Source organism: Pristiophorus japonicus, chromosome 2 (genome assembly GCF_044704955.1).
Source record: "Pristiophorus japonicus isolate sPriJap1 chromosome 2, sPriJap1.hap1, whole genome shotgun sequence".
In the NCBI taxonomy this organism is placed as follows: domain Eukaryota; kingdom Metazoa; phylum Chordata; class Chondrichthyes; family Pristiophoridae; genus Pristiophorus; species Pristiophorus japonicus.
The window spans coordinates 224,026,397-224,052,353 of record NC_091978.1 but is presented as its reverse complement, the minus strand read 5'-3'; the positions used below and the strand labels follow the sequence as shown (position 1 = coordinate 224,052,353).

The following is a 25,957-nucleotide window of genomic DNA, read 5'->3' as shown; positions in this document are numbered from 1 at the left end:
ATCTTGTATTGCAGCTCCGATTTTTCCAATGAGAATTAAAGTTCTCTCACACAACTGGCTCTTTAAAAATGGCCGAATGAAGACCGGGAGCTGTACTGGGCATGCGCGCCCATAGCAATCACGTCAAAAATGTCCTTTTTTTCCCCGCGCATACGCAGAACGGGGGGGGGGGGGGGGGCATTTTTTTGCCGCAGACGTTAAGCCCCCCAAAGTTACAGGACAGGCTGTGCGGCGTCAAATTCAAAAAATAGAACTGAGAAAGTTGCAACCTATTTTTCTTTGGAGTAGTTGGGGCCAAGAAAACGGGCGTAACTCTAGCAATATGCCAAAACATAGCATTGGGGAAAATTGAGCCCTATATATTGCAAGAACCCATTCACCCCTTTCCATTTTGATTAAAGTGTTCAGAAAGCACAACATACTAACCTTTGTCTCAACTTCAGTAGAGTGAACAGATGACATATTTGTATCACTGTGCCTGTTACACTGATGTGCCTGAAAACCAGGTTGGTCTATTGACGGTAGTTTTTCTGTCACTGTAATCACAAAACCACAGAGCACAGCATTCGTGATCATTGTAACAAAGGTTTAGAAGATCACTACAAAACTATTTCCAAGAGCACAACCTCTGTCTGATTTAGCTGCCAGCATTATGGAACAATTGAACAAGTCTCTGATGAATTCTATTTGCAACTTTCAATTCGTCTTCACTGTACATATGGAACGCTCTTCCTTCCAGCGATCTTAACTGAAATTCTGTTCCAGATTAATAGGATCTTGCAATGCCATCATTCTTCATTAAATAGAGGTGCTGATGTTAAGAGTAACCATGTATCTTTTGATTCTCCACGATTTAATATTTATTTTATTCCTCAGCCTCCTGAGGACGTCAGTTGTGTTGCTTGGAACAGGCAAGTACAGCATATTCTAGCTTCTGCTAACCCAAGTGGTCGGGCTGTTGTTTGGGACCTGCGGAAGAATGAACCGATCTTGAAAGTCAGTGACCACACCAACCGAGTAAGTGGGTTTTCTGGGAAATGCGTGTAATCTGGAGCAGCCTGCGGCATTGCTTAGTTGTAATAAAGAGTTTTAATATGCACTTTTTGTAATGTTGAAATGGTGCTATTCAACAAGAACAGTGACCTAATCCAATGGCACCTTCTCCCGACCAATGCCTCAATGCACCAACAAAATAGGATGTTCCTGCAGCATGTAACATTACTATACCAATATGCAGTTAAACCAACATACACATTAAATCGATAGGTTCTTGAAAATCCAGTGTAAACAAAATGTATTGCATCTGCACCAACATTTAATCCAGTATAACATTGGGGGGGGGGGGGGAAATGGAGGCATAAAACCTCTCGAGCAACACTGCATGTTCAGATAGGATTTCGCAGTCTGTTCTTGCAGCGCACCAGCTGCCTCAGGGTCTTACTCAGAAATGGAAACCTGAGCAAATGTGTGATTATTTTCAGTATGTGTGTGATGGGAGTAATTTTCAAGTTTGCACTAACGGTGAGGAGCCTCGCTCTTAGCCATTGAAATCCAGAAAATCCATTATTAATTATGCAATTCTCAGATAAGCACGACAATGAACCCCATCAGAAAATCAACCCTGACTACATATATACCAATTAGTATAATAGTAGCTGCAAGTTGCTTTCTGGTATCGTTGTGCATGGTAAAGAAGAGAATGTCACTCTCTTACTTGTGTCTGATGTCCTTATTGTTAGATCTTGAGTAAAAAGCAAGACTAGATACTGCAAGATAAGGTGTGACTGTAATCCTTTATTACAGATCTCAAAGTGCCTCTCTAGCCTGTGAGGCCTCCTTATATACAGGTGCTTCCAAGGGATTGTGGGATTGCTTGGGACTCCAGGGGATAAGCCCTCTGGTGGTTAGACATGGTATTTACAGATTTACATACATAACAACATTCCCCCACCCCGGCCCCGTAAAGTCAATAGTGTAACTATTTACAATGTGAGTTGATCTGGGGCCTTCCTTTCCCTGGCTGATCGTCTCGGTGCAAATGCTGGCGTTGTTGAGTCGTCTGTTGGGCCCTTGCTGGGCTGCTGGGGGTGGTGAGTCCTGCTGGGCTGCTGCGGGTGATGGGTTCTGCTTCGTGGTCAAGCGCTGGGTCGGTTGCCACTTGTGTGTGTGTGTGTTGGAGGGTTGAAGAAGGTGGAGTCTATTGTGGGTTGTTCTGGATAGTCCATAAATCTGAGTTTGGTTTGGTCCAAGTGTTTCCTGCAGGTGAGTCCATTTGAGAGTTTGACCACAAATCCCCTACTCCCCTCTTTGGCCAAAACAGTGCCAGGGAGCTACTTGGGACCTTGTCCATAGTTGAACACAAATACAGGATCATTTATCACAATTTCGCGTTACACATTTGTACGATCATGATATGTATTCTGTTGAAGCCGCCTGCTCTCTACCTGTTCGTGTCGAGCAGGATGGACTAATGAGAGCCTTGTCTTCAGTGCCCTTTTCATGAGCAGTTCAGTGGGAGGGACCCCAGTGAGCGAGTGGAGTCTTGTGCGGTAACTAAGCAGGACTCGGGATAAGCGAGTCTGCAGTGAGCCTTCAGTTACCCGTTTCAAGCTCTGCTTGATTGTTTGAACTGCTCGTTCTGCCTGAGCATTGGACGCTGGTTTAAACAGGGCAGATGTGACATGTTTGATTCCATTGTGGGTCATGAACTTCTTGAACTCGGCAGTGGTAAAGCACGGTCCACTGTCGCTTACAAAGACATCAGGCAGGCCGTGCATGGCAAACATAATCCGTAAGCTTTCAATGGTGGCAGCGGATGTGCTTGCCGACATTATCACACATTCAATCCATTTGGAGTACGCATCTACAACCACTAAGAACATTTTTCCCAAGAATGGGCCTGCATAGTCGACATGGACCCTGGACCACGGTTTGGAGGGTCAGGACCATAAACTTAGTGGCGCCTCCCTGGGTGCATTGCTTAACTGTGAACATGTATTACATTTGTGCACTCAGGACTCTTAAGTCTGCATCGATACCAGGTCACCACACGTGGGATCTGGCTATCGCTTTCATCATTACGATGCCTGGGTGGGTGCTGTGGAGATCACTGATGAAAGTGTCCCTGCCCTTTTTTGGCACCACTACCCGATTACCCCATAGGAGGCAGTCTGCCTATATAGACATTTCATCTTTGCGCTGTTGGTACGGCTTTATTTCTTCCTGCATCTCTAAAGGGACATTAGACCAACTCCCGTGGACCACTCAGTTTTTACTAAGGACAGTAAGGGGTCCTGGCTCATCCAGATTCTAATCTGTCGGGCGGTAACAGGTGATTGCTCACTCTCGAATGCTTCCATTATCATAACTAAATCTGTGGGCTGTGCCATCTCCACCCCGGTGGTGGGCAATGGCAGCCTGCTGAGAGCATCCGCACAGTTTTCTGTGCCTGACCTGTGGCGGATGGCGTAGTTGTATGCGGACAACATGAGTACCCATCTCTGGGTGCAGGCCGATGCATTCATATTTATCACCTTGCTTTCAGAAAAGAGGGATATAAGCAATATAAGGGCATGGAAAATTTGTGGTAAATGTGTGCACCCCCTATACCTCTGCCTCCTCGGTCCAAGGCTCTGGTTCGTCGTGATCCACCGTGGATCTGTCCTCCTCTGCAACATGGTGGCTTGCAGGATTATCAGGACGCCTGCACATACATTGGAGGTGTCCCATTGTTCCACAGCCCTTGCAAACGTATCCTTTGAAGCAGCATGAATGGAAACGATGATCACCCCCGCAGCGCCAACAAGGTGTCAATAGCCTTGTATTCACCACCCTTGGTGGTGGACTCTGAGTCATCTACGGACGTGTAACTGCAGCCGTGTAAGTCCTGCCCTGTACATTTCGATTCGAAAACGAAGTTATTTTGTTAAGATAGAAACAGAGAAAATAGGTGCAGGAGTAGGCCATTCGGCCCTTCGAGCCTGCACCACCATTCAATAAGATCATGGCTGATCATTCATCTCAGTACCCCTTTCTGCTTTCTCTCCATACCCCTTGATCTCTTTAGCCGTAAGGGCCATATCTAACTCCTTCTTGAATATATCTAACGAGCTGGCATCAACAACTCTCTGCGGGAGAGAATTCCACAGGCTAACAACTCTCAGTGAAGAAGTTTCTTCTCATCTCAGTCCTAAATGGCTTACCCCTTATCCTTAGACTATGTCCCCTGGTTCTGGACTTCCCCAACATCGGGAACATTATTCCTGCACCTCACCTGTCCAGTCCCATCAGAATTTTATAGGTTTCTATGAGATCCCCTCTCATCCTTCTAAACTCCAGTGAATACAGGCCCAGTCGATCCAGTCTCTCCTCATATGTCAGTCTTGCCATCCCGGGAATCAGTCTGGTGAACCTTCGCTGCACTCCCTCAATAGCAAGAACGTCCTTCCTCAGATTAGGAGACAAAAACTGAACACAATATTCCAGGTGAGGCCTCACTAAGGCCCTGTACAACTGCAGTAAGACCTCCCTGCTCCTATACTCAAATCCTCTAGCTGTGAAGGCCAACATACCATTTGCTGCCTTCACTGCCTTCTGTACCTGCATGCCAACTTTCAATGACTGATGTACCATGACACCCAGGTCTCGTTGCACCTCCCCTTTTCCTAATCTGCCACCATTTGTTCACAGTACTTGCAGCAGCACTCGTATGCTGAGAAATTTGTTTGGTATTGTCACTGGTGGCGATAATTGCCTGGGCTATCGCTATGGTTTTACTCAAGGTTGGGGTTTCTACAGTCAAAAGTTTGCGAAGTATTACCAAGTACAAAGAAGTCACTGAGCATGTGCTCCAAGTGTCCTTCAAATTTGAAATGTCCTGCAAAGGCACCTTAGCTCGGCGACGAGGCTCGCCACTTCCTGGCCTTCAGATCTCTTATAGAACCGATACCTCGCCATCAGAACGCTTTCCTTCGGGTTTAGATGCTCCTGGATCAGTGTGCACAACCCATCGTACAACTTGTCTGTGGATTTCGCTGGAGCGAGCAGATTTTTCATACGTTGGTGCCCTGCAAATGGTGAGGAGAATCGCCCTTCGTTTGGCAGCGTTCGCTTCTCCTTCCAGCTCGTTGGCCACAAAGTATTGGTCGAGTCGCTCCACGAAGGTTTCCCAATCATCTCCCTCCGAAAATTTCTCCAGGATGCCCACGGTTCTCTGCATTGTTGCGGTGGGGTTCGTCATTTGTATCTCGTCGCCAGTTGTTAAAGAGCCAGACTAGATACTGCAAGCACAAAGTAAGGTGTGACCGTAGTCCTTTATTACAGGATTGTGGGATCCCATGGGACTCCAGGGGATAAGTCCTCTGGTGGTTAGACATGGTATTTATAGATTTACATACATAACATTTATGTTGCTGTTTCTTTCTCCTCTTCTGTTTCTGTCTGTGCTCTTTTTCTCTTTTGCTTCCCTCTGTCACCACTAATGCTTGATTATATGGGTGGGGGTTGTAATAAATGTTCCCTCTAATTTTGTTTGGCGGCGCACGGCTGCGCGGGTTCCTTGGAACATGCGTGCCCTCGTGGCTGTGCAGCTCACAGGGAACATTGGTTGTCAGGGAAATGTGGCCCTCAGCAGCTCCCCCAAGTATTAATGCTGTCCCCACCCTGTCGCTCCCTTCTTATTTCACCTTTCTTCCACTGCCTCACTCTCACCATTAACCCTACCTCTTCCTCTAACTACCTGCTCGATCCCTGTATGCTGCCCTTATTCCACTGTTACTCACTAAACAACCCCCCCAAAAGTGGGAGGCAAGTGCCCAGAATCATCTCATCCTGAACCAGTTTTCATTCTCCAACAATCCTATTTTCTTATCTCTTCCTCAAAGAAGCTTTGTGTTTTCAAAATTCAGTAAAAAAAAATAAAATTAGAATGTGAAGAAAAAGGCCTGTCTCCCTTTCTTTCTTTCAATGTCCCAGTCTTCCTTTCTCTCTCTCTCTCTCTCTTTCTCTCTCTCTCTCTCTCTCATAGGTGTTAGAAATTAGCATATTTTGTAATGTACAGAATTAGCATTAACCTTTTCTAATTGTCAACAAAGCACAGATGAGATAATCTTTTGGCTACAAGAATAGGATGTTTTAATTTGAAATTGAACTAATATTAACATGATGTATTTTTCTCTCGCCATCTCCCCTTCTCTCTCCATCTCCCCTTCTCTCTCCATCTCCCCGTCTCTCTTTTTCTCTTTCCCCCCCCCCCCCATTCACTATCTGAATTTTTAAAAACATTATTATCCATGAGGAAATCCATTGGTATCTATGTATTGTTACTTATGACTGTTTTGTTCCTGCTGGCAGATGCACTGTTCAGGCCTGGCCTGGCATCCTGATGTTGCTACACAGATGGCAATTGCCTCAGAGGATGACCGAATGCCTGTGATTCAGATGTGGGATCTCAGGTTTGCAACATCTCCCCTGCGAGTGCTGGAAAACCACACAAGGTAGTGCCAATACTAGAGGAGGACAGGTTTTACTGCCATCAGTAATCTGTTTTTTTTTTTATATTGATTTAGTGAGATATTAATTTATTTTCTGAATATCTACAGTTCACTAAATCTTTCCTGGAACTTGGATGGTTAACAGGGCAACAATGAAATGTCATTCATTTCTACCCTTAGCTTTTTATGCCCTTTTTTCTGCATTGATACTCTGTTTATTTATATTTCTCAAAATTGTTGTGAACCAAATATTTCTTAGTTCCCCAACTTTCCTTGTTTACCATACTGACTTATTGAGGTGGGTCTAGTCTAGCATTCATTCTCAGTACATCACCATAGAATGACCATCTACAAAGATTCATCTGGAGAGTTAGTCTGCTGCTTCATTCCTCCTCAATCCATCATTGTTGTCAGTTTTTCAGTGTTATTTTGGCTCAGTTGGTAACACTCTTGTCTTTGAGTCAAAAGATCATGTGTTGAAGCCCCACTCCAGGACTTCAGCACATAATCTAGGCTGGCATTTCAGTGTAGTACTGAGAGAATGTTGGTTGTCGGAGTTGCTGCCTTTAGGATGAAATGTTAAATGGAATTTCTCACAGCCTATTAAGCACTATTCAAAGAAAAATGGAGTTCTCCTGATGTCCTCTACCAAAAACTGATTGATTGATCACCTCGTCCCTGTTTGTGGGACCTTGCTATGCACAAAATGGCTAGTGTTTACCTACATAACAGCATTTGCTTTTGAATCTTCAGAATTTCTCCTCGACTTCCTTCATTTCAGCACACTACATAGACCTTACAATACTGTTGAAAATTCTTCACTCTCAGTAGTATAACAGCATCCTGATTGGATTTGGCTGTTAAATAGCATCCTGACACTCGAGTCTGGACTTTCCAATTGATGTTGCGTTAATGTCAGCAGTAATCCATTTAAAATAAATTGCTTACTGCCGGTGTTAATATAACATTGATTCAAAAATTCAGGCTCCACTTTGTTGACTCACACATGAAGGATGGTCATTTGGGTGAGCATACCATGGCAAGAGTTAAGATCTTCAGGAGAAATGGGAAGAAAATTGGGAGGAAAAAGTTTACAAAGACCTGATCCTTTCTTTTAAATTTAAGGAGCAACATTTCATACTTTGATATTGTGAATTGAATATGTTTTACAGAGGAATTTTGGCCATTGCCTGGAGCCTCGCAGATCCAGAGCTACTTCTGAGTTGTGGGAAGGACAACCGCATGCTCTGCTGGAACCCCAACACTGCAGAAGTAAGCCACATTTTTTTTTAAAACAGTGAACTTTGCACTGGGTTAGGTTCAGAGCAGCATGTCACTTTGTACAGGTCATAAATGTTCCGTCTTTTCGCACAAATGAGGTAAAAATTTAATTTCATGGGTGTCTATTGAGTATCCCAATTTTATACTGCAATTAAAGTTTCCACAAACATTGGATAGCACCCATTGGATATGACTTTTATGGTGTTATCCATTGCTTTTGTGGTAAATGACTAGCTAACCTTGCCATTTTTATTAATTGAGCTAATACTTGACAGAGATTTGGATATAAGCTGGAGAAAACTCAGCTGTGTCCTCTCTGTGCAGTGAGTTTCCACAGAGGTGTCCTGTAGGTGAATATAATCACAAAACTACAAAAAAATTGGCGGCTAGAATGGGAGTCTTTGAAGAAAATCAGGAAATAAAACTATTTGGCCCCTTGAGTCGTCCTTTCACAAACAGTGTGGAATCTACTGTAATATGGACTCTATCATGCCCATCCAATCACCCGTTAGAAAATTCTGTGTTAACATCTCCTGATTCCTAAATGATATCAAGCAGTCGCCAGAATCCTCATATCTCCAATATTCAACACCGGTCACTATGCCCCAGACATTTCCCACCTTCACCCTAGCTTACGGAAAACACTGTGTCTCATGGAGAATCCTTTAACCATACTATATACTTATCCCTATCAGCAACCAATCCTATGTGAATGTTGATATTGGTGAGGATACTTGCCTGTAGAGTTACCTTCTGTTTTCATATTGCAAATTTTAATGGTGAATTCAGTATCAAAAATATACTGTATGACTTAATTCAAATAATGTATTATTATCCATCCTAACTATTACTCTGTGTTTTGTCATCTTGTTCTTGACTGTGACCAGGTGGTGTATGAACTACCTACAGCTACACAATGGTGCTTTGATATTCAGTGGTGCCCCAGGAATCCTGCTGTCCTCTCTGCCGCTGCATTCGATGGCCGCATCAGCATCTACTCCCTCATGGGTGGGAATCTTGATGCACAAAGACAGCGACAGGTTGACAATGTAAGGAAATATTTTATGAAGCTGGTGGTGATTTATCTCTTTTTAGTGTTTTGTCACTGTTCTTGCTGCTGTTAGTTCCTTCACTGTGTCCAATAAGAGATGCTTTTACATAATTTCAGCACTGTGCACAAAGGTTCCGAGTTCAGAAGGAGCACTAAAATGTACATCACAAAAATTGCAGCACCAACATCTTGACAATAATGTAAGCACATAAGAACATAAGAAATAGGAACAGGAGTAGGCCATACGGCCTCTCAAGCCTGCTCCGCCATTCAATAAGATCATGGCTGATCTGATCATGGACTCAGCTCCACTTCCCCGCCCCGCTCCCCATAACCCGTTATTCCCTTCTCATTCAAGAAACTGTCTCTTTCTGTCTTAAATTTATTCAATGTCCCAGCTTCCACAGGCAGCAAATTCCACAGATTTACAAACCTCTGAGATTCCTCCTCATCTCTGTTTTAAATGGGCAGCCCATTATTCTAAGATCATGCCCTCGAGTTCTAGTCTCCCCCATCAGTGGAAACATCCTCTCTGCATCCACCTTGTCAAGTCCCCTCATAATTTATACGTTTCGATAAGATCGCCTATCATTCTTCTGAATTCCAATGAGTAGAGGCTCAACCTTTCCTCATAAGTCAACCCCCTCATTCCTGGAATCAACAGTGAACCTTCTCTGAACTGCCTCCAAAGCAAATATATCCTTTTGTAAATATGGAAACCAAAACTGCATGTAGTATTCCAGGTGTGGCCTCACCAATACCTTGTATAGCTGTAGCAAGACTTCCCTGCTTTTATACTCCATCCCCTTTGCAATAAAGGCCAAGATACCATTGGCCTTCCTGATCACTTGCTGTACTTGCATACTATCCTTTTGTGTTTCATGGACAAGTACCCCCAGGTCCCGCTGTACTGCGGCACTTTGCAATCTTTCTCCATTTAAATAATAACTTGCTCTTTGATTTTTTTCTGCCAAAGTACATGACCTCACACTTTCCAACATTATACTCCATCTGCCAAATTTTTGCCCACTAACTTAGCCTGTCTATGTCCTTTTGCAGATTTTTTGTGAGTTCCTCACACATTGCTTTTCCTCCCATCTTTGTATCGTCAGCAAACTTGGCTATGTTACACTCAGTCCCTTCTTCCAAGTCGTTAATATAGATTGTAAATAGTTGGGGTCCCAGCACTGATCCCTGTGGCACCCCACAAGTTACTGGTTGCCAACCAGAGAATGAACCATTTATCCCGACTCTCTGTTTTCTGTTAGTTAGCCAATCCTCTATCCATATTACCCCCAACCCCGTGAACATTTGTCTTGTGCAGTAACCTTAGGTATCACTTATGTTCACCATTTTGTGTTGAAGAAATCAACAGATCCTCCATTAGGTAGAGTGTTATACATGGGCAGTATAGTCAGGTGGCAAGAAAATCAATGTAAAATTTATAAGATCATGTAGAGATCGAAGATGTGAGCTTGGGGAAATGTGGCATGAGGGAAGAGAGGCCGAAGAGACAAGCTGTTGGGGATGCGATTGGGGTGGATGGGACAAGATAAGCTGTTGACGAGGTGGGGGTACTTTTTGAGGATGCGTCAGAAATTATTATTAGGGGGACATGAGGACTGGGGGAAAGATTGTCCCCAGGATCAGTGTTCTTTTTGCTAGCTTTCAAATATGTTTGGATGGTAAGCAAAGATCCTATTTATAGAATGGAATTTAGTTTTTTTACTTACATTTCGGTGAAAGTTACTGAAATACAGACTGAATTTCTTTCTCTCTCCTAATGTTGTCATCTCCTTTTTCCTGAAGGCAGTGACTCATACTGGGGTGTGGTTCTTTTCTACCCAATGACTGTATTAAAGCTAAGCTTGTTGCTGTGATTCATTTTTATTTGTTCTTAGGATGTGGGAAGTAATTATTGCCCACTCTAGTTTCTGAGGGAATTAAGTGTGGGACTGGAGTCACGTGTAGGTCAGACTGGGCAGATCCCTCTCTGAGGGACATGATTGAACCAGTTGGGTTTTTACAACAATCCAGCACTTTTCATGGGTAATTTTTCTGATCGCCCACAAATGACCAGATTTATTGAATTGCTGTGGTGGAACTTGAATTCACAACCTCTGGGTTGCTAGTCCAGTACGCTACTGTACCCTCTGAATATTGCTTTAAGAACACAGACACAAATTGAACTTTGGGACAGCTTCTGCCTTGAAGTCTGCAGCAGATGACAATTTTTTTTTGTTCACGGAATGTTAGGAATTTACGGCACAGAAGGAGGCCATTCGGCCCATCGTGTCTGTGCCGGTAAGAGGTCGAGAATCATTTGTTGAATCTTTCTGAATATCACTCCCTTCCCCAGCTGAAAAGGTGATCGGTCTGCTCTCGAGCTTCCGTCAGCACAGTTCTGAAAGCATCCAGCGCGACTACTCAAATAACAATTCCTCCTATGGAGAAGTACTTGACTTCTGTTATGTGTCTTTCCTCAGCTGAGACCAGGAATCTGGTATGCCCAGATGGATTGTACAGGGCAAGCCAACTTTCTGCCAACCTATACACCTGGGCTGCTCCTCTATGTTGCCATCTGGTGATGTTTGTAACTATATTTCTAAAATGTACAAATGTAGACCATTATGACCCATCTTGTTGGTCTAAAGTTCTAAAATACTATAGACTACTTTGTCTCTCATACCTCTCAAGTATTCCTGCCAAATATCTATCGAGTTCCCTCTTCAGTTTGTCAATACGATCCACTGTTGGTCCTAAATCTGCAGCAGAGAGACGATCTGTTTTTTAGGGCATCAGCGGATCAAGGATATCAAGGGATATGGAGCACGGGTGGAAAATTGAGTTGAGAGGCAGATCTGTCATGATCTAATTGAATAGCGGAGCAAGCCGAGGTACTGAATTGTCTACTCCTGTTCATAATGTTCCTATGTTCTTTCTGGGACCAGACGGTGTTTGAGGTAATGCGCTGGATTTTTTCCCAGAGTGGTGGTGTGGATGGAGGTGAGCTGGTCGATTCCACAATTGAAAAATCGATGATTGAGCTGTGTATTTTACCTCAGCAATTTGTCCGTCTCTCCTCACCCCTTCAAAATAACAGATTCTTTTGATGGATTACTGAAGTCTTTAAGTGAATTTAAGTTTCAGCTATGCTCTCAGTACAATCATAATAGGTACAAGTCAGCATGGATTTGTGAAAGGGAAAGCATGCTTGACAAATCTTCTGGAATTTTTTGAGGATGTTTCCAGTAGAGTGGACAAGGGAGAACCAGTTGATGTGGTGTATTTGGACTTTCAGAAAGCTTTCGACAAGGTCCCACACAAGAGATTAATGTGCAAAGTTAAAGCACATGGGATTGGGGGTAGTGTGCTGAAGTGGATTGAGAACTGGTTGTCAGACAGGAAGCAAAGAGTAGGAGTAAATGGGGACTTTTCAGAATGGCAGGCAGTGACTAGTGGGGTACCGCAAGGTTCTGTGCTGGGGCCCCAACTGTTTACATTGTACGTTAATGATTTAAACGAGGGGATTAAATGTAGTATCTCCAAATTTGCGGATGACACTAAGTTGGGTGGCAGTGTGAGCTGCGAGGAGGATGCTATGAGGCTGCAGAGTGACTTGGATAGGTTGGGTGAGTGGGCAAATGCATGGCAGATGAAGTATAATGTGGATAAATGTGAGGTTATCCACTTTGGTTGTAAAAACAGAGAGACAGACTATTATCTGAATGGTGACAGATTAGGAAAAGGGGAGGTGCAACGAAACCTGGGTGTCATGGTACATCAGTCATTGAAGGTTGGCATGCAGGTACAGCAGGCGGTTAAGAAAGCAAGTGACATGTTGGCCTTCATAGCGAGGGGATTTGCGTACAGGGGCAGGGAGGTGTTACTAAAGTTGTACAGAGCCTTGGTGAGGCCACACCTGGAGTATTGTGTACAGTTTTGGTCTCCGAACTTGAGGAAGGACATTCTTGCTATTGAGGGAGTGCAGCGAAGGTTCACCAGACTGATTCCCGGGATGGCGGGACTGACATATCAAGAAAGACTGGATCAACTGGGCTTGTATTCACTGGAGTTCAGAAGAATGAGAGGGGATCTCATAGAAACTTTTAAAATTCTGACGGGTTTAGACAGGTTAGATGCAGGAAGAATGTTCCCAATATTGCGAACATAAGAACATAAGAATTAGGAACAGGAGTAGGCCATCTAGCCCCTCGAGCCTGCTCCGCCATTCAACAAGATCATGGCTGATCTGGCCATGGACTCAGCTCCACTTACCCGCCCGCTCCCCATAACCCTTAATTCCCTTATTGGTTAAAAATCTATCTATCTGTGACTTGAATACATTCAATGAGCTAGCCTCAACTGCTTCCTTGGGCAGAGAATTCCACAGATTCACAACCCTCTGGGAGAAGAAATTCCTTCTCAACTCGGTTTTAAATTGGCTCCCCCGTATTTTGAGGCTGTGCCCCCTAGTTCTAGTCTCCCCGACCAGTGGAAACAAACTCTCTGCCTCTATCTTGTCTATCCCTTTCATGATTTTAAATGTTTCTATAAGATCACCCCTCATCCTTCTGAACTCCAACGAGTAAAGACCCAGTCTACTCAATCTATCATCATAAGGTAACCCCCTCATCTCCGGAATCAGCCTAGTGAATCGTCTCTGTACCCCCTCCAAAGCCAGTATATCCTTAAGTAAGGCGACCAAAACTTCATGCAGTACTCCAGGTGCGGCCTCACCAATACCCTATACAGTTGCAGAAGGACCTCCCTGCTTTTGTACTCCATCCCTCTCGCAATGAAGGCCAACATTCCATTCGCCTTCCTGATTACCTGCTGCACCTGCAAACTAACTTTTTGGGATTCATGCACAAGTACCCCCAGGTCCCTCTGCACCGCAGCGTGTTGTAATTTCTCACCATTCAAATAGTATTCCCTTTTTTTTCCCCCAAGGTGGATGACCTCACACTTTCCGACATTATATTCCATCTGCCAAACTTTAGCCCATTCGCTTAACCTATCCAAATCTCTTTGCAGCCTCTCTGTGTCCTCTACACAACCCGCTTTCCCACTAATCTTTGTGTCATCTGCAAATTTTGTTACACTACACTCTGTCCCCTCTTCCAGGTCATCTATGTATATTGTAAACAGTTGTGGTCCCAGCACCGATCCCTGTGGCACACCACGAACCACCGATTTCCAACTCGAAAAGGACCCATTTATCCCGACTCTCTGCTTTCTGTTAGCCAGCCAATTCTCTATCCATGCTAATACATTTCCACTGACCCTGCGTACCTTTTATCTTCTGCAGTAACCTTTTGTGTGGCACCTTATCGAATGCCTTTTGGAAATCTAAATACACCACATCCATCGGTACACCTCTATCCACCATGCTCGTTATATCCAGAATTCCAGTAAATTAGTTAAACGTGATTTCCTCTTTCCCCTTAAACATGAATCCATGCTGCGTCTGCTTGATTGCACTATTCCTATCTAGATGTCCCGCTATTTCTTCCTTAATGATAGTTTCAAGCATCTTCCCCACTACAGATGTTAAACTAACCGGCCTATAGTTACCTGCCTTTTGTCTGCCCCCTTTTTTAAACAGAGGCGTTACATTAGCTGCTTTCCAATCCGCTGGTACCTCCCCAGAGTCCAGAGAATTTTGGTAGATTATAACGAATGCATCTGCTATAACTTCCGCCATCTCTTTTAATACCCTGGGATGCATTTTATCAGGACCAGGGGACTTGTCTACCTTGAGTCCCATTAGCCTGTCCAGCACTACTCCCCTAGTGATAGTGATTGTCTCCAGGTCCTCCCTTCCCACATTCCTGTGACCAGCAACCAGGAAGTCCAGAACCAGGGGTCACAGTCTAAGGATAAGGGGTAAGCCATTTAGGACCGAGATGAGGGAAAACTTCTTCACCCAGAGAGTGGTGAACCTGTGGAATTCTCTACCACAGAAAGTTGTTGAGGTCAATTCACTAAATATATTCAAAAAGGAGTTGGATGTAGTCCTTACTACTAGGGGGATCAAGGGGTATGGCGAGAAAGCAGGAATGGGGTACTGAAGTTGCGTGTTCAGCCATGAACTCATTGAATGGCGGTGCAGGCTCGAAGGGCCGAATGGCCTACTCCTGCACGTATGTTTCTATCTGAATTCTTAAGTAATGGCTCCTTGCCTCTAAGTGTGATTTTATATCTTTCTTTGCTCTGACCAATTATCTATGAATAATACCCATTTTTCTTTTTTTGATAGATTTCCTCCTCCTTTGGGAATTTGGATCCATTTGGTACTGGACAAACCCTTCCTCCCTTGCAGCTCCCTCAGTCTATGCAACAGCCAAGTGCTGTGCTGCCTCTTAAAAAACCACCCAAGTGGATCCGCCGCCCTGTAGGAGCTACATTTGCTGTAAGTTTTGAAATCTGTGTAATCTTCAATAAAAATATATCATTTAGAAAATAACACGGTTTTTGTTTAGCTTTTTCCCCACTTTCTCCCCTCCTTAGAAGGTGATGACTGAGTGTGAATCTACATCTACTGGCAACTCCATCTGTGCCTCACCCAAATGACCACTCTTCATGTGTGAGACTAAGTCGATGAGTGTTGACAGGATATTTGACAGCAGGAGCCTTCACAGCAAGGCTGCCCCTGTCCTCATCTGATGTCCACATGCACACTTTACTGGGGTATTGGATAGCTATCGAGAGCAAGAACCTCAGCTAAATTTATAGACTGACCATGAAGACTGGCCACTTGCGGTGCTCTCACGACTCGCCCTATTGATAACAGCTTACTACAGACTCCAGATTGAACCTGGCATTCTCCTGTCATGTCTAACTCGGTGGTACATCCGAGAGTGTATTCAGCAACGTTGAAGTATCTTGATGGCATTTTACCTTATTGCAATTTTATTTTGTATAGTTTCAGCCAATTTGTTTCCGTTTTATTCATTTTCCCCCCCCTCTTTTTGTTATGAGGGAGTATCTGACCTTTGCCTGTCCTTTGATGGCTAACGTTAATAACCTACCTCCTATCAGCATAGATACAAATTTGGCTAAGGGATAGAAAACACAGCTGTGGTGCGACAGCAAATTACTGCGATGCTGGAAATCTGAAATAAAAATAAAATGCTGGAAATACTCAGCAGGCCAGGCAGTGTCATCGACCTTTAACTCTACTTCTCTCTCCACAGATACTGCCTGACCTGCTGAGTATTTCCATCATTTCATGGGTTTTTTTGCATTACAGAGTTGTGATGCATTACTGTTTTTTGGACTGGAGGTCCAAGGTTCAGTACTAGGACCACTGCTGTTTTTGATATACATTAATGACTTGGACTTGGGGATACAGGGCATAATTTTGAAATTTGCAGATGACACAAAACTTGAAAGTGTAATAAATGGTGAGGGAAGGTATTTATAGACTTCAAGAAGATGTAGACAGACTGGTGAAATGGGCAGACATATGGCAGATGAAATTCAACACAGAAGAAGTGTGAGGTGATGTATTTTGATCGGAAGAATGAGAAGAGACCATGAATACTAAATGGCACAATTTTAAAGAGGGTGCATCAACAAGGGCGGGGGGGTGCAAGAACTGTGCACAAATCTTTGAAGGTGGCATGGACAGGTTAACAAAGCAGTTAATAAGGCATATGGGATCCTGGGCTTTATAAATAGAGGCAAAGCGTCCAAAAAACAGAAAGTTATGCTAAACCTATATAAAACACTAGTTCGACCCCAGCTGGATTATTGTGCCCAATTATGGGTACCACACTTTAGGTTAGATGTGGAGGCTTTGGCGAGAGTATACTAGAATGGTTTCAGGGTTGAGGGATTATAGTTACATGGATAGACTAGTGAAGCTGGGGTTGTTCGCCTTGGAGCAGAGAAGGCTAACAGGAGATTGGATGGATGTGTTTAAAATCATGAAGGGATTAGATCGAGTAAATAAAGAGAAACCGTTTCCAATGACTGAAGGGTCGATAATGAGAGGGCACAGATTTAAGGTGATTGGCAAAGAACCAGAAGTGACATGAGGAAAAACTTTTTTAGGCAACGAATGGTTAGGATTTGGAATGCACTGCCTGTGGCCTTCAAAAAGGAATTGGATAAATACTTGAAGGAGAAAAAATGGCAGGTTTATGGGGAAAGAGCAGGGGGGTGGGACTAACTGGATTGCTCTTCGAAAGAGCCGGCATCGACTCGATGGGTCGAATGGCTTCCTTCTGTTCTGTACCATTCTGTGATTCTATGATTTTATCACTTTGTCACATAGTGTGTTTGGACACTTGTATGCTGGTGCAATGATATTTAACAAAATTAATTTACCGTTATTTTAGCATTTAGTTTAAATGGATTAATATGACATAAGTTAAATTGCTGTAAATTGAACCTAACCACTGGCCTGTTTTTTTTTCTCTCTCTGTGTGACATATTTGTTTCATGTGGTTTTTCCCATCACCAATTTTAATTGCAAAGTTTGGAGGAAAGCTGGTCACTTTTCAGAACTTGAAGCCCCAGCAGCAGCAGGAAGTACCTTTCCAAGTGTTTGTCAGCCAAGTTGTCACAGAAACGGAGCTCCTGAACCGTTCCAATGAGCTGCAGTCCACTATACATTCAGGAGGTTTTGTGGAGTACTGTCAGTCGAAAGTTAATGCTGCCCAGACAGACTTTGAGAGGAACGTTTGGGGGTTCTTAAAGGTGAGGAGAAATGCAAATAAAGAAAGAATTGTTAGACTGTTGACTTCTTATGTTTGATTTTTGACATACAGTTGTGAAATGTGTTGGGAAGGCTGTTTAACCACTATTGCACACAGATTTATAGCTTAAGTTTTCAACTATTTCCCCCAGTCTATATAGGGCTGTAAATTCGGTTCACATGGATAATGGTATTTTTTCGCCAAGATTACCATTATCGCTTCGCTATCGCTATCGAGCCTGAAATCCAAGCTTGAATTTGCGCAGAGATAAAAATCGGCATTGCACAAGGACACGCGGTGCAAACCGCGATCCTTGCCAACTTTAGTCCGAGGCCAATACCGCTGCGAGTTGGGCCTTGGGAGGGTGGAAAAACACCGAAAAATAAATTGGAAAAAACAAACAAAAAAAATTCACAAAACATTTACAAGACAGTTATCTAGTGAATTGCTGCAAAATAATTAAAAAAAATAAAAACTTTAACTTACCTTTTTGCAGGTCTTCATACTTACCGCTGCTGGCAGGCTTGCTATGACAGATTTTTCTCTGTCTGTATTTTTCGCGCAAAACATGGGTGCGCACAGAGCCACATTTTTGGTGAAAGTGATATTTCGAGTCTTGCACAGCGGCAGTCCTCTCCAGCGTTATTTGAAAACCGCCACCGCAAAACGTCACCGAATTTTCCGCCGACCGAGTTTTCACCAAAAAGGTGAAATAGCACCAAAACCCGGTCGCAAAATTGCCGAATTTCTAGCCCTAAAGGCTCAATGTTCCCCAGGAGTTGCACCGGTTTTTTTGGAGTAGGCTGCTTTTTCTGGGGTAACTTAATATCCCCAGTTTGCCCAATTAATTTGCACCAGCGTAACTCACTTAGTTACGTTTTTTAGGTTAGTTTTTTTCTCAAAAGGGGCCGTTACCAGCCACCTACACCAGTTCTGCCCATTTAGGCAACTTTGGCCAGCTATTACTTACTCCATTTCTACTTAGGCCGGCGTATGTGGCCACTTCAGAAAACCTTTGTGGAGAGATAAAGAAATTGGCGCAGGTAGGTACATCGGCGGCCATTCGGCCTGGGCTAGGGCAGGAAGTGGAGAGGACCTGAACCTGAACCAACCAAGCCTCACCCTTAGCAATGTTTGCAAACAAAAACTACAAACAATTCTATAAGAAATAAAAAGTTAAAGTCCTACCTTCATCTTCAAACTGCAATTCACCTTTCTGCACTCGGCCTGGGAAGGCAACGGGCCGGAGCGGGAGGCCACTTGGCCTGGGCTAGGGGCGGGAGCAAGTGAACTGGCCGGCATCGGGATTCAACAGAGAGGCTGCAAGCAAATCAACGGAGAGGGTGGGGGTGTGGGGTGGGGAAAGGGGGGGAGGGAGCTGGCAAAAAAGCTTTCAATCTCGAGTCTCACTGTGTCCAGAGTTCAATCCAAATAAATAGCATGATTAGTGCTTCTCAGAATTTTAAGGACAGGATTCATGTTCTCCCCTCCCCCTTTTAATCTTTTCTCCAACGAAACAAAATTCAGCTCTGTCTCTCTCCGCATTGCTTGCATCTGAGAATCATCTCTTATTGCCTTTCTCTGTATCCTAGCTAGCTTTAAGAGCAATAGCATTAACACACAAGCCCTGAGTGAATTGATGACTAACAAGAAAACAAGATATTCTACCTCAGAAATTCGGTCGCGAAGACACCAGCAGCTCTTTAATGGCCGATTGCCAACTCGCAGCGCTACTGCGCATGCGCGGACATCACTAATCACCACTGCGCGTGTGCAGACGTCCCGGTACATTTTGAATGACTGGCCACGCTGTGCGACTGCAGTGAAGAGGCCAGACAGCGGCCAAAGTACCAACATTTTTTTTCGGCACATCTCGGAACGTACATAAGCGGCGCAACTCCGGTAAGTGCGCCGATAAACGGGCTCGGCCAAAATTGAGGCCATAGTCTCTACACTTGTTTTGTAGAACCACAAATTGGTGCAATACCATTTTGAATGCTTTGAGTCAATGAACGTCAACCACTGTAGGTAGCAGTGCGTATAGGACACGGGCTGATTGTCCCCAATGCTTGGTCAATGACGAGCAGGGTTTTGCACTGGTGTTGGGGGTCAGGTAAGTCAGAGGCAGTTGCCATGGGACTTTCTAGCTGCCACTGGTGATTTCAAGATCCTGATTGGGGGGCGGAGGGGTCTGCCGAAAATTAAAAGATCAGGCCTATCAGTAATTCTTCACCCCTACATACCTTCCAGTCAGGGAGAGTAGGCCAGAGATGTCTTCTTCCGGTGCCAAGACATCCATCAAGTGGCACATGAGGGGAATAAGGTGTGAAGCCAGGAACCTCTATGTCTCATTATAATTGCTCCAGCTGGTTCAGGCCAGGTTCTGTTCCTCCACCCTGGAAATCACAGAGCAACGTTAAAGACCAGATCTCTGCCCCTTTTTCCTAATCTTTATTTCCATCGAACTAAGTGTTCCCCTGGTGCAAGGGCCAGGAAAGTCGCCCTCATAAGAAAATTAAGAGATTATTCCTTGAATCAAACTTGTGGATTCTTCAGCCTATAATCATAACCTCTTGTATCCTTATTTTGCTCAAAATAACTTCGTCTACATAATCAATTTTCTGCTACTTTAAAACTTGGATCATGCTTTCCCCTATTGTCTCTCTTCAGTGACAGTATGCATGTATTTAAGTATCCAAGCAAAGACTAGCTGCTCCACATGTCCGCACCCCATCCTTTGACTGATTTCAACAAAAATGGTCACCATCAGAGTCATCCTGGTAAAATCTTCTACCCTTCATAGATGATCAGGCAAGCTTCAAGAGGCCTCTTGTCCACTAATTGCTTTCAGAGATAATTTATTCTTGCCTGACAGAAATCTATCTAAGAGTTAGTTTTAGTGTTTGTTTTCTTAATCTCTCTTCACAGCTCTATGATCTAAAATATCCTTCTGTTCTTTCCTTTGGTTCTAAACCTTGTTGTAAGTTTGGTGACCACAGCTGTATATAGTATTTCCTGTGTGGTTTCACTAGAACACTATCTAGTGCCAGTGTCGTTTTGCTCTCTTCCACTATTATCTCTTTTCATCTTCTTCAGAGCACATTGACTTTTTTGCTGGACTGTGGTTCCATTGTCACTGGTTATCCTCCCGTAGCTCTTCACTTTTCATGTGTGAGCCGAGAGATTGTGTCAGCATGCTATTCAATGACAGAAACTTCACAATGGAACCTGATCTTACACAATGGCCAAACTGTCCAAAGATGTACTTCCTCGAGCAGTCATTGTTTAACAATAAAGGCAGGAACCCTGGCCATCTACCTATTCCTTAACCCAGGGATGCTGAGGGTAATTGTAACACTGCAACTGCCATCCTGGATGAGATTGCCTAACTCAGCACAAGCCAGCAATCAAACCTATAACCTTCCAGACATGTATGGCTTTCCCATTCATTTGATTGACCAGCGGAGTCATCAGGGGATCCATTTATACACATGAATGTTTTATTTAGTTCAGCAAATTGTTGTCAAACACCATAATAAAACTTTGAGTGTTTGGTCAAGCTTTATACCAGTAAAACATAATGTGCTACAATTGGCATGCATTTTAAGACCAGCTGGTTACTCAGCTAGCACAAGTACCTGTGACATTGTGCTTATTGTAAGAACCATACATTCAGAGTTGGCACTCCAAGTGAACTGTCTGCCAAGACAAGGTCTGCTCACCTCTGTCTGCAGAAGTGGGCGTCCGGTTATCAACAGATAGGCACTGTGCATTTCTTGTACATCCCAACCAGCCTGGCATCCTGGTGACCCTCCTCTTCTACCCAGCATCTCTCAGGGAGATTTCCATTGAGAAACCCATTGATGTCAGTAATACTGCTGCAGACAAAAAATAAATACATTTAAAACAATTGGCACAAAACTTTATGGGAACTTAGAGTGCCAGGAGAGAAACAAATATGAAAACTGGACAAGAAATGGCTTCTAAATTGCTAAAACAATTTATTTGGCCCTTTTTGATCAGGTGTCTAGCACCTCTGGACAGCCAGTTACAGTAGGGGTTGCCGTAAACACAGCATTAAGGTTGGAAAAAGATGTGGAAGTGTCAGAATGGCGCTCCTGCATCATTTAGATAAAATGAAACTGTTTCAAACCCCAGCTTCCTCCAATCGCTATGACCTGCTTGAAATGTGGATCGTATCCAAATGGGGTGGATACTGACATTACAGGTCTTCACCACCTTTTCCTCATCCTTGTGCTTCAAAAGCTGGTGCATTGGGATGTGGAAGGTATCTCTCGCTCTCTTCTGAAAAGCAAACATTTTCTGTTTTGAATCCAGCATTTGTGGCCTTTCTTTTGCTCTCCACTAATATTTAAAATTTTTCTGGTTGAATGGAAAGTGTAATTTAGCACATATACTTCAAAGTCAGCTCAGCAGATAAATCACACCGCCATTATACTGATTTTTCTATCTCCTTTTACACAGGTAAACTTTGAGAAAGATCATCGCAATAAATACTTGGAGCTTTTAGGATACAAGCAAGAAGAACTTGCAGAGAAGGTAGGAAAAAGATTTACTGGTGACATCTGGGTGGTTAAAAGGAAAGAAATTGACATTTATTCATATTATAATCTATTCGATCTGTTGGCAAAAGGATTCATTGATAACAGAATGTGACTGAGAGAGTATTTTTCTTGGGCCAACACAGTTTTAACCTCAACATTTGTATATTTTTGCTTTAGATTGCAACAGCGCTACAAAGTGGAGCAGACATGATTGGGCTTCCATCAGATCAGGTACAGACAATACAAAGCAAACAAAATGTAGCATATAATCTGTGCCATCTCAGGCTGTGAAATAGGAAAAATAATTGTCCTGCAGAAATAAAAGGTTTTTATATTTGAAAAGAAAGATTATTTTCTTAATAAAATGCCATTCTGCCCCAGTTTACAATTTACGTTTACAGCACAGAAGAAGGTAATTTAGCCCACCGTGTCTGTGCCAGTTCTTTGCTAGAAGAAATCAAAATTAATCCCACGGTCGTGTATTCCCATAGTCCTGTATCTTTCTCTGCTTACAATCTATTCTCCTCTTTAAAGATACAGTGGTTTTTGCATTAACCATTACCTGTGGCAAAGCATTCTAACAAATTCTGCACAAAAAAGTTTCTCCTAAATACTCTCCTCACTCTTAATGACCGTATTAAGTTGATGGGTGCAAGTTTCAACTTTGGGGGCATAAAATGAGTGATATCGGCTCAGCCGCCCGTTACACACCCCACAAAATTTCCTTCCCATTGACCTCAATAGAAAGAAAAATCTGTCGGCGTGCTTGAGAGGCAGCTGATCCAATATCAACAACAACTTGCATTTATATCGTGCTTTTTTAATCTAGAAAAATCTCCCAAAGTGCTTCACAGGAATGTATTTAGACAAAAATTGACTACAAGCCAAAAATGATGATATTAGATAGGGTGATTAAAAGCTTGGTCAGAGGTAGCTTTTAAGAAACACATTGAAGGAGGAGAGAGAGGTGGTTATTTTTAGGGAGGAAATTCCAGATCCTATGGCTTAAATGGCTGAAGGCATGACCGCCAAGTGGAGGAAAGGGAGTCGGTGTATGCAAGATGGCAGATTTGGAGGAATGCAGAAATAGAAAGGGACAAAGCCGTAGATGGATTTGAACAGGAGGATGTCAATTTTAAATTCGGGGCATTATTGAGTGATCTTCTTGACTAGTTTCAATCGCCTAGCTGGGTCAGAGAGGAATTTTCCAGATTTACCCCCTCCCCTCCCCAAATTGACCTGGATTTTTTGCCTCTCCCAGGAAATCGCATGGTTTCGAGTGGTGAATTGCACTTGTGTGGGACACACTCGATGGAACAGAGGGTCTTTATCTATTTGTCATTGTTTGTATATTCGTTTGAGCCAATGTACGTCTGCAAGATGGGTGAGCAGGAAGTGGTGCTGGTTAGGATTTATACAGCAACGTTTGGGATGAGATCAAATTTATGGAGCGTGGAAGACAGATGGACGACCAGGATAGCATTAGAATGGTCGAGTTTGGCGGTAACAAAAGCCTGGACGAGGGTTTCAGCAGCTGATGGAATGTTGGATGGGGCATAGCTGGGTGATATTACAAAGCAGGAAGTAGGCAGTCTTTGCGATGGGGAGGATATGGGTTGGAAGTTCATCTCAGAGTTGATTAGGATGCCGAGGTTGAGAACTGTCTGGTTCAGCATGAGACAGTGGGCAGAGAGCGGGAAGGAACAATGACTTCTGTCATCCTAATGTTTAATTGGAGAAAATTGCAGCTCATCCATGACAGTTGGACAAACAGTCTGACAACACACAGGCAGAGGCGCACCCGTTTTAAGCCTCCCCCAAAGTTGAAAGTTCCAGTGAATGACGACTCTTCACTGATTCCCCAATCAGAGGAAATAGTTTTTTCTTATTTATTCTTATCAAAACCTTTCATAATGTTAACTCTAGCCTTATCTGCTCCAGTGGAAATAGTCCCAGTATCTCAAGTCTCTTCTCATAACTATAGTTGCTATTCCCAGGTACCATCCTGGTCAATCTATGCTGTACCCACACTGTAGCTTTAATATCCTTCCTATAATGGGATGCCCTAAACTGCATACAGTACTCTACTGGGGCCTAACCATTGGCCTGCACAAATGTATCAGAAGGAGAGATGGTGGACAGGTTGAACCAGAAAATTTGAGCGGGTAGGACCAAAGTGACTCAAGTTCCTGCAACTGATGGGTGATGCACAGTAGTCCAGAGTTAAGAGCAACAGAGCATTCAGAGGAATATAGGGTTGAAGGAGGTTGTGGAGAAAGGGTGGATGAGACCATGGAGGGATTTGAAGACGAGAACAAGGATTTTATATTTCAACGCATTGAGGAGCAGGGAACCAATCTCGGTCAGCCAGGACAAGAATGATGTTTAAACATAGAAACATAGATAATCGTTGCAGGAGTAGGCCATTCGGCCCTTCGAGCCTGCTCCACCATTCAATAAGATCATGGCTGATCATTCACCTCAGTACCCCTTTCCTGCTTTTTCTCCATACCCCTTGATCCCTTTAACCGTAAGGGCCATATCTAACTCCCTCTTGAATATATCCAATGAACTGGCATCAACAACTCTCTGCAGTAGGGAATTCCACAGGTTAACAACTCTCTGAATGAAGAAATTTCTCCTCATTTCAGTCCTAAATAGCTTACCCCTTATCCTTGGACTATGTCCCCTGGTTCCCTCCATGGTCTCATCCACCCTTTCTCCACAACCTCCTTCAACCCTATATTCCTCCGAATGCTCTGTTGCTCTTAACTCTGGACTACTGTGCATCACCCATCACCATCAGTAGCAGGATATGCTGCATACAGCAGAGTTTTGGACAAACTGGAGTGCTATGGAAGATGAAGGACAGCATTGGAGCAGTTGCATCTGGAGGGTTTCAGTGGCAGACGGGCTGAGGTAGGGGTGAAAGTGGGCAGTGTTGCGGAGATGGACACTCAGCTCAGGATCGAACAGGATGCTGAGATTGTGAATAATTTGGTTCAGCCCGAAATCGTATCCAGGGCTGGGAACAGAGTTTTGGTGGAACAGGTGAAATTTATGATAGTTGAGAGAGGTGTTGAAGAGGTCATTGCCAAACATGTGTTTGCATACTGCATGTCTGCGTCGATATCACTGAGGGGAAGCATGTAAATGAGGAAGTGGAGGAGGCCAAGGATAGACCCTTAAGGAACTCCAGTGGCTCATTGTGGGGGCAGGAAGAGAAGACATTGTTGGAGATGCTCTTAGTTCTGGAAGGTCGGAATAGAATTGTGGTAGACCAGTTCAATGTAGTTGGACAACAGAAGGGAGTCATTAGAGGAGGTTGACTGCAATGTTCTCTGTAAAAGAAATTTTGGGCGCGCAGCCAAAATCATCACGCATGTGCAGTTTTTTCCATTGGCAAGCGGCCTGCGTGGGAGCTCCAGACTGCCGCACAGCTTAACGGGAATATTGGTTGACTGTAGCACTTGCTGCAGAGTAGTTGAGGAAGGTGAGAAGAGATGATGCACATGATCACATTCATAGAGGATATAATTCATAAGGGAGATGATACATTTATAAAGGTCCTTTCAGTGCTGTTTGACGGGTGGCAGCCGGACTGGAGGGATTTGAACAGAAGTTATAGAAGAGTTGGGCATTAAGCTGGGAGGCAGCGACACGTTCAAAGACCTTTGAGAAGAAAGGGGTGTCGGAGAGGGGCAGTATTTAGCAGTGCAACATGGTCAAGGGTGAGTTTTTTGAGGAGGTGATGATAATGGTGGTTTTGAAGTCGCGAGGGACAATGCCTGAGAAGGGAACCATTGACAATATCAGATAGTATTGGGCAGAGAAAGGGAGTTGTATGAACAGGAGTCGAGT

At 43.7% G+C, this 25,957-nt stretch overlaps 1 protein-coding gene across 7 annotated transcripts in view; it reads left to right on the top strand.

Moving 5' to 3' along the window:
* sec31a (SEC31 homolog A, COPII coat complex component) overlaps window positions 1-25,957 on the top strand; it is a 147,437-nt gene that overhangs the window by 51,557 nt on the left and 69,923 nt on the right. For all 7 annotated transcript variants that reach the window (XM_070871009.1, XM_070871010.1, XM_070871006.1 and 4 more), the window contains exons 6-13: window positions 877-1,017; window positions 6,352-6,494; window positions 7,664-7,763; window positions 8,660-8,821; window positions 15,086-15,238; window positions 17,311-17,532; window positions 22,017-22,091; window positions 22,274-22,327. In XM_070871009.1, coding sequence (XP_070727110.1) covers window positions 877-1,017; window positions 6,352-6,494; window positions 7,664-7,763; window positions 8,660-8,821; window positions 15,086-15,238; window positions 17,311-17,532; window positions 22,017-22,091; window positions 22,274-22,327 — 1,050 coding nt within the window. The remainder of the gene's footprint in view (window positions 1-876; window positions 1,018-6,351; window positions 6,495-7,663; window positions 7,764-8,659; window positions 8,822-15,085; window positions 15,239-17,310; window positions 17,533-22,016; window positions 22,092-22,273; window positions 22,328-25,957) is intronic.